This window comes from Python bivittatus, unplaced genomic scaffold, assembly GCF_059951505.1.
Source record: "Python bivittatus isolate LINGU-HERP-01145 unplaced genomic scaffold, Pbiv_v1 ctg000070_np1212, whole genome shotgun sequence".
In the NCBI taxonomy this organism is placed as follows: domain Eukaryota; kingdom Metazoa; phylum Chordata; class Lepidosauria; order Squamata; family Pythonidae; genus Python; species Python bivittatus.
The window spans coordinates 36,905,086-36,914,182 of record NW_028277034.1 but is presented as its reverse complement, the minus strand read 5'-3'; the positions used below and the strand labels follow the sequence as shown (position 1 = coordinate 36,914,182).

The window sequence follows — 9,097 nt, the reverse complement described above, 5'->3', positions numbered from 1 at the left end:
TGGGGATACGCCCTGTCGCTGGCTGCAAAGCCAAATTACTTGCAGCACGTGCGGAAAAAAAATCCTAACAGTTGTGAAGCGGAAGCACGGTCGCTGCTGGGCGCTGTCTTTTACAGAAGGGCTGGGATTGGTCGGGCGCCTGGCGCAGTTTGTTGAGGTCATCAGAGGTGAGCGGCGGCGTCGCTTTTGAGAAAGAGAGACGGCCACGTGGGAAGGGGACAAGTTTTGGGTAGGTGCGACTGGGAATGGGAATCTCCCGAAGTCTCCTTGACATTTTCGTAGATCGGAGTGTGTGTGTGTTTGCGTGTAATATACACACGCGCACACATAGATTCCTGTGTGGTTTTTTGTTTAGATTGTAGCGTCACTTTTCTGGGAGTAAATTACTGAATAGAAAGAATCGAATTATAGGGCGTCTGATTGTCCTCTTAAACAGTATTTTGTTTTCTCATGACGGCTTCCAGAGGCGCTCTTCACGAGTGGCGCAGAGAATTTTAGTCTAGTACAACATTTGGTTTGACCCAGGGCCGCATCATTTATTCTTCATACTTCATATGCGTTTTGAGAAATGGGAAAGTAGGGCACTGAGGTTCAGGAAATGGTTGCTCTTGTTTTGCGTTATCTGGGCTCCTCCCTCCGCCCATTTCTCGTTGGTTAGCCTTGCCACTAGAAGAGACCACAACCTCACTTCAGACGTTTGAAGTAGCATTTCAGGCCACCAAGAGAGGTGGGTGACATTTTATATATTAATACTTGCTGACCTGTAAAAAGAAGGGGTTTAAAAAATCCATAAATATATTGCCAACAGCACTATATCCAGCACTTTTTATTTGCACACTGAAATAGTATTACAAAGCCCCATTTGGGATGCATAACTTTTTCATGTGTGCAAGAGTAATATTCATACGATTAAAAAATACTTTGAGATGAGAGGTTATTTTTTTCTTAAAACTTGCAACATATAATTCCCTCTAGATTTTGGAAACAAAATCAAAACTTTTATTATGCCCATTGATCAGAAATAGAAGCAAGTTATGATGCCTTATTTTTACGTTAAGGCATGTTAAGATTATGTTTTACTTTAACATGACAATAATGTTGTGGTCTTCTAATGAAGTCTGGAAATGAGAAGAAATGAAATTTGACTTTGTCTTATTTGCACCCTTTGAAGTTAATAGGCCTGATAAAATCACTATTTAATTCCAATATCTTGCACATGTTAATTCACCCAAAATGCACTGGTGTCATCTGATGTCTTATCCTATCCTGTCATATCCTAGAATGATCAGCACAAAGAGGATTTCACAGGGGTTAAAAATGCATGATTTCTATGACTGCAGTAAACTCTGAAGGCCTTACTTCAAGCTAAATTATCTTTTGCTTTGACATTGTTATCTGCCAGCTGCCTAAGATATATTATGAAGTTGATAATAATACTGGTTAATGCATACAACTGGAAGTTCAGTTGATTTTGTAGGCTTGTATCTTTATTGAACAGAAAGAAGACATGTCATTTCGAGGGAGAGGTGGAAATAATCGTGGTGGATTCAATCGTGGTGGCGGCGGTTTCAATAGAGGTGGAAGAGGTGGTGGAAGAGGTGGATTTGGACGTGGAGGAAGAGGACGTGGTGGCTTTAATAGGGGCAGTTATGACCAAGGACCTCCAGAAAGTGTAGTTAGTAAGTATATTGATTTCTAGAGGAAATGGAAGAAACACTTAGATACTAGCTAACTTGATTTCTTAATTTAAACTCCTTCTTTGCAGTTCTTGGAGAGTTTATGCATCCTTGTGAAGATGACATTGTTTGTAAATGTGTCACTCAAGAAAACAAAGTACCTTATTTTAATGCACCAGTTTATTTAGAAAATAAAGAACAGATTGGGAAAGTGGATGAAATATTTGGGCAACTTAGAGACTTTGTATCCTTTGATTGTGCACTTTTGAATGCATCTTAATCCAAAGTAAACAAAATAGTTAATTTGGTTATTTGTATACTTGGAAAGGTAACAAAGCAGATCTAAAAGTTACATTTAGTTTTAACTGCCTATACTACTGTATTCTGTCTATTTAGCAGTTAGAAGATGAGCTGGTTTATGTTTTGGCATTTTAGTTTGACCAAAGTTCTAGATTGGTAAAAAAAAAAAAAAAAAAAAAAAAAGTTAGGTCTCCTTTAAGTTGAGCTCAATTCCCAAAGATGACATGGATATAGCCATTGATTTTTCTTGATAACAAATTACAATTTCCTGGTTGCCTCACATCCAACTTGTAACTAGGACTGACCCCAGTTAGCTGATCCAGATCAGCAAGGACAGCAAAGTGCTAGATGGGACCTTTACATTAATTCAGAAATGGTATACACTTTGTATATAACATAGACACAGCTTTTCAGTCAGTATGGCTGTGTCCCTTTTTTACAAACCCCAAAGCAGTCATTCAAAACTAGTTACTATTTTGCTGGCTGTTTAGATTCTAGAATTTATTTCTTATATCTGTATTTTGTAACGTTTGATATGAAAAACTGCAGTGTTTTCTTGAGAATACTTAGCAATGTAAATGAATCCTTTAATCTTATATTCAGTTTTACTAAGAATAGTGTTTTTTAAACTTGGGGATTGATAAATACATCCCTTTTGACTGCATTTAATTCTCAGAAGTCTGTTCTGCATTTGGAACTGCTGTATGATAGGTGATATGAATGGATCTCTCAGCCTCATCTGATCATTTTAAATTATAAGGAATTACATGCAGGCTAATCAACTTCTTGAAGAAAGTTAGGCTCTCCCTTGCTTACGGACCTCCTTATATTTCTGTGATGGACATGAGAAAGGGATGGCTTCTCCCCTAAGCCTGTGCTATAGTGCTTTAATTTTGATGCAAAACAGTAGGGAGTGCTCTAATTCCAGTCTGGTTTCTCTCCATGTGTTGAACTCTAATGTCCCTGATAGTTGGGAGATTCTAAAATTTGTAGCTTCAATATATCTAGAAGGCCTCAGGTTGGAAAATACTAGTCTTGGCTATTGTTTTGCTGCTCTTATGTTTCATATTATTTATTTTAATGATCAGTCCAAGGATGCTGGATTGTCATAAATGGTCTAAAAAAGTCTTTTATAGATTCCTGCCTACTAGACTCTCATTAAATTTGAGGGTTAATTTTTAAACTGATAAAAAGGCACTGTGTGAGGAATCTTGATACAGTTTTCCTTAAGCAACTTTGAAAGTATTTTTCAGTTAAACTGTCAGAAAATATGAAAGCTTCATCTTTCAAAAAATTACAAAAGGTAAGGTCCTGTTTATGTTCAATGTATATAATATGTAACCTCGCTGCCCATGAAACATTCATAAACACTGATCTAAATTCTAAAAAGACTGGGTTCTAGTCCTGCCTTAGGCTGGGTGCCTGGGCCTGTTGCTCTCTTTCAGCTCTAGCAGGGAGGCAGTGGCAAACCACTTCTAAAATCTTTCCAAGGAAACTACAAGGACTTGTCCAGGCAGTCCCCAGGAGTCAACACTGACTCGAAGGCACCAAAATAAATAAATAAATAAATAACCTACTACATTAATCACTAGTTATTCTAACTACTAAATGATGGAATTCTCTGATACTCACTGGTGCATTTTGCTACTTGCTCTGATTCACTTCCTCATTCTTGGATTCACTGGGGCTAACATCTGAGGACTAGCTGTGCGGTACTTCCAATCAGTAATCTGTACCTGCTCTTTTGATTTTCATTAGGGTAATAACTGGAGGTCCTTGTTTTGCAATAATATTTTTTTTAAAAAAAATAAAATCCTCTTCTAAAAACCTGTTTGTACTAGGATGGGAAAGGTTATCTATTTTGCAAAAGGTAGGATGTTAGAAAAGATTAAGTCTCCCACTAGCCTCCCAGTAATGCATCTAACCCCCCCCCCCCAAAGTAAAATAGAAGGACTGCATCCTATTTATTGAACTGCATTATCTAGTTTGTCTCTGAATAAGCATATCTGGGTGTGCAGTCCAGTGTTCTTGAAACCAGTGTGACTTGATTTACATGTGGCTAATTTATTACGTTTATTTCAGTTGAAGTAATCTTAATTATTTTTAATTGGTTCAAGAAAATAGTAACATTTAAGGAAGAGGCAAAGGTTTGGCAAAGTCTAATGCTAATCTCCTTCTTCAGTTTTACATCGATCCAGCAAAATTGCTTCCTCTGCAGAGGTTTTTGCCAAGGCCTCCTGGTGAGAAAGGAGCTCCAAGAGGTGGAAGAGGTGGACGAGGTGGGCGAGGTGGAGGTGGAAGAGGTGGAGGTGGAAGAGGTGGAGGTAGGTAGATTTCTTTCTTACAGTGGGAACAAATGTATGCAATAATGGAAGAATTCTTTTTAGAAGATTACAAACAATATATTCCTGAAAGCTAGGGTTGCTCATTGGATTCAGGCAAAACCCCAAATGTGAGGGAGAGTGGAGTAATTTGGAGGGAGATTGTAATTTATCCAGGACAGAACAGATGAATTTGCTCCACCCAAAATCTCATTCTCCATAAAGTTAACCTCTCTTTATAGTTTTGGGATGCTGCAAATTGTGGTAATGCAGCAGCCAGAGCAAAAAGGAATAAGCCCCAAAGCATGTATTGGTTGTGTAAAATGCCATAGTGGGAAGGGGAATATTGATTTCAGGCCCTCACATCAGACTGATTCCTAGTTAGGGTGTCTATTAATCCCAGTTGGCCATCCCCCATCACAGTATTTGGATAGATGGCAAGATAGTTAAGTGGAATGGAGAGTTCCTTGTGCTGCTAGTTAGCTGGCCCAGCCTAGGAACAGCTTAGTTCTTTTATGAAGAAAAAACAGGCAGATGCATGCTTTAAACACCCACATTATCTCTGACAATGTACTCCATTACCTTCAAGGAAAGGTCTTATTATAATTTCTTATGAACACACTCTATGTCCACCTTTCCTAAATGTCTGCCTGAAATTTGCCAAGGATACTCTCAGCAGAAGGTGCTATTCTTGCTGCACATTTCATTATACTCTGTTCCAAAACAATAAAGTAAAAAATCTGATTTTTAAAGAGTATGGATTTTTATGAAAATTTTATCTATTATTTGTCTATTTTATCTACTCATAAAGAGTTACTAATTCTGATCTTATATTGCTAAAAGACAAAATTACAGCCATTTATGTTTTATCCCTGCTAATCTGTAGGAGTCATGGTTTTTCTCAGTCTGCTATGGATCTGGGAACTACTCAGATTGAATTACTCAGAATGGATTATGCATTTATAGAGCACTGGATCCTTGTTCAGTATAGATTGAATGGTCTCTCCACACCTTGACTGATGAACCTATAGATATGTTCATAGTCTTCTGTTGTCTGTCATTTATTCTCACCCCCTTGATGTTATAAAAATCTCATCTGTACTTTTACTTGTTTGTAGGTGGTTTCAGAGGTGGTAGAGGTGGTGGAGGTTTCAGAGGAGGACGAGGCAGAGGTGGTGGCCGAGGATTTAGGGGTAAGTGTATTCATAACCTTGAAATATTAGTTTTTAGAATATTTATCTCTCATGCTGTTTGTTATGGGCATATTCAGTATTATCTTTGCAATGTTCAGCTTTTTGCTTCTCAAAGTAGATAATTTTAGTGACTTTCAAACTTTAGAAGAAAGTGTAGCATTTCTTGCAAAGTAATCAGAGCTTCCTTATCAATCATAGAAGCTTAGTTTCCCTAATGGGTAGCTTGAGCACCAACACCAGTTGCAAAGCATGGGAACATGTTGCATGAGTTTATGATGTATTTCAGCTTATATGCACAATCATAATGCTTAAAGAACATTAGCCTGGCTAATTGGGAATGAATATGTGTCTTAATACATTCCAAAATACTACAGAACAATGTTATGGTAAATAAAGGACCCTTTGGTAAGATAGCATAAAAGTGGGTTTGGGTTATAGAAGGTTTGGAAAGTACAGCCAGGAACAGAAGTTCCCAGCATCTTGGGGCAGTTCCGGCTCTTCACGAAGATGCAGTGGTGCTGGTCTTCCCCTCAGACCTGGCATATCTCTCTTATCCAGGTTTTAGCAGCGGTGCACAATTAGGAAACTACTCTTATATACTGCACTGTCCTAAGGAGATGCTACATTAGCTGATTCTAATTTCCAAATAGTGAGAAGTGCAGGCATCAAATCACAGTGTTGTGATCAAGTTCAGTGTGGTGGCTGGGATAAGGGGGCATTCAATGAAAAGACTGTTGGCTGCCACTTTTCTGGAAGAGTCTTCATACTTTGGATAGGCTGCCAGCCCAACTTTACTAAAGGGATATTAAAATCATTAATCCAAACAGTTCTGAGACAATGCTACAGCCAGGTTTTACACATTTTTGAGATTAGGTGTGGAAAATTTAATTTGTGGAGTCTTTGGGGTTCTCTGAGCTTGGTTCTTTTCTTGCAAACGTTTCATTACCTGGCTAGGTAACATCTTCAGTGCTAAAATGGGATGGGGTTTGCTCTCTATTTATGTGCTGTGGCCTGCCTTGCCAGTGCTGGTGGGGGTGGGGGTTTTGTTTTGCTCCTCTGGTAGTTCTTTGGTTAGCATATATTTAATTTAATTTAATTTATCTTGTTTTGTTTTCATATTAGGCAGAGGACACTAAGTGGAGCTGCTGGAAACACCAAGTTTATGGTTTCGTCAGTAAAATGTAAAGAGAAGACTTCGTATGAACTTGAATGCCACAAAATGGAAGCAATTTTAAGCATACAGTTAGCTGAAGGAGTAAAGTGTTATCATGCCAATAGTTTATGGGTTTCTTTTAATATGCAACAGTTTTAAGAACTACAGGTATATGACTTGCAATCTGTGTCATTATTTGGAGACATTAAGCAGAAGATTATTTTTAAACTTTTTAAGGGGACTATTTTAAATGTCAGGATTTTATCCACTTGAGCAATCAGTGAAACTCTAAATAACAACTTTAAAAGGTGCCTAGTTAAAAATTTCAAATAAAAATCTTCTGGATTTCTGGTAGTTGATTTTAAAATATTAATTTATAGATCCACCCCAAAATGTATCAAAATATCTTAATTAATTCCAATAGAAGAAAATATATGTAGCTCAGGGTTGGACTGCGGAGTCCTTGGTGGTCTCTGAACTTGGTTGTTTGATTGCAGACGTTTCATTACCCGACTAGGTAACATCAGGGCACTGATGATGTTACCTAGTTGGATAATGAAACATCTGCAAGGAAACAATCACACCCAGAGAGCACCAAGGACGCTACATCTTAATTAGGGTTTGAAAGATAACATTTAATTTAACATTCCTAGTTGTATCAGCCAATATTGTTTTATAGAATAATGTTCAGTGGCCTTAAATTCCATTTGTTTGATGTTGGACGTGAGGTGTAGATGACTACATTTTTCATTTAGCTCACTGGTTTAAATGTTAAAATGGCAAACAGAAAAAAGTACTGTCAGTATGTGTGATGTCTGATTATCTAGAAACTTTTTTTTTAACAGGCTTTAAAATAAAAAAATGACAATTCGCAACTTGATTGGCTTCACTTAGGAGATAGTTCATTTAATGAGCAACTCATACATTTTGTCCTCTTGGAGGATAGATGCATTTAATATGTATCTTTACTAAGGCTGAGCAAACTGTTCAGAGGGCCTTTCATGAACTGATTGAAACATACCTCCAAATCATCCATTTAGTTTATTCAAAGCAGTTGGGATTCTGAAAGGGTCAGTCAGTGTTTTGATGCCTTTTCTGTGGTATGTTTTATGAGCAGAAGATGCTTCTGAGATTGCAACTATGATCTGTAGCTTCCTGAAGCAAGAAACCTCCAGAGTACTTTTATTTTTCTATCCGAGGTGTTCCCTTGCTCTGTAACATTCGGAAATGTATAGTGGGGTTGCCTGTAATATGAGAATGGAGTGGATTTCTGTGTGCACATAAGGTATCCCATGTGCATATTGCACTTGCTGATTTTCTGAAACTTGAAAATAAATTATTTGTAAGAGTTCTGTACCATTCACTGTGAATGAAGCAAGTTATGCAATGGAAGTCCTTTCTAGAAAGGGGAAAAATATAATGTGTATGCATTAATTATCCCTAGTTTGATAGCCTTCAGTTGTATTAGGTTACAACTTCCACATCCTCAACTATCTGAATGGTAATTACTGAACTGGTCAAGTTGTACATATTTATTCAATAATCCCACTGTGTTCAGCAAGGCTTACTAGGATCTGGCAGAATACTTTGAAATGCAATCTTACCTTTTTTCCCAGTAAAATTTTCAGTGATTAATCTTTGTACAGTGCATTTGGTTCAGACTGCAACTTGGGCTTGCTAAAGAATTCCAAGGCCAGGACCTCTAAAAGCAGCTTAAAATATTTTCTTACATTACAATTTCCACGTCATGTTCATTGACACACAAACATGTTTTATACCGGACTTGCCCCAAAACAAGAAAAATAAATGTATGAAACAGGAAAAAGAGACAAATCTCCCTGGCGTGGATCTTACAAGGTGAATGCTTCTGAACAGAGTATCTGTAGCATTCAGTATAGGATGGAAGAGTAAAAGGAGTGATGAAAAAAGATGTGAGGAAGCTAGCAAGAGACTCAAAGATTGGAAGCTGCAAAGAGAAAAACGGGTGTAGCATAGGTTAAATGTTAATTTGGTCCCATCAGTTAGTGGAAGAATGCAGGCACTTCCTCTACAACTTAACATTCAACACAAGAAATGATGGGAAGAATAGTGAATTGGAATTTGGGGTACACAGGAAGAATGCATTCTTTTCAGTTATGTTTGGGAGGAGAGTTAAAGCTTGTGAAAGCTATTTTGTGTTTTGCTATCCTGAGAACCACTAGTTAGAGCTGAAGGCAAAAGATGTACCCATGTAATTAATAGGGTATTTCCAAGAAAATTGTTGAGCAAAGAAATTTGTCTTGATACCGGAATTTAGAAATCTTGCAGATGTATTGCACATTCCCAGAGACCTACCATTTGATCCTGAATTGCTCCAAAGTCATAAATAATTATGCAGGCAAATAAACTGAGGCACTAAAGTGGATTCAATAAAATATCAATAAACAGGAAAAACTCACCATGCAAGATCTGAAG

At 37.6% G+C, this 9,097-nt stretch overlaps 1 protein-coding gene across 3 annotated transcripts; it reads left to right on the top strand.

Annotated features, from left to right (window-relative positions):
• Positions 1 to 160: 160 nt before the first annotated feature.
• Positions 161 to 9,080, top strand: GAR1 (GAR1 ribonucleoprotein). Of its 3 annotated transcripts, XM_088132980.1 has the most exons (8): positions 214 to 229; positions 659 to 727; positions 1,499 to 1,679; positions 1,766 to 1,920; positions 3,220 to 3,279; positions 4,159 to 4,300; positions 5,416 to 5,490; positions 6,613 to 9,080. In XM_088132980.1, the coding sequence occupies exons 3-8, from the start codon at positions 1,508 to 1,510 to the stop codon at positions 6,624 to 6,626; spliced, it is 618 nt and encodes a 205-aa protein (XP_087989106.1). In that variant the 5' UTR covers positions 214 to 229; positions 659 to 727; positions 1,499 to 1,507; the 3' UTR covers positions 6,627 to 9,080. The 3 variants fall into 3 exon arrangements, with proteins under 3 accessions (XP_015744082.1, XP_087989106.1, XP_025024274.1); XM_015888596.3 differs by lacking the exon at positions 659 to 727 and having other exon boundaries at positions 161 to 229; XM_025168506.2 differs by lacking the exon at positions 214 to 229 and having other exon boundaries at positions 240 to 727.
• Positions 9,081 to 9,097: the final 17 nt, after the last annotated feature.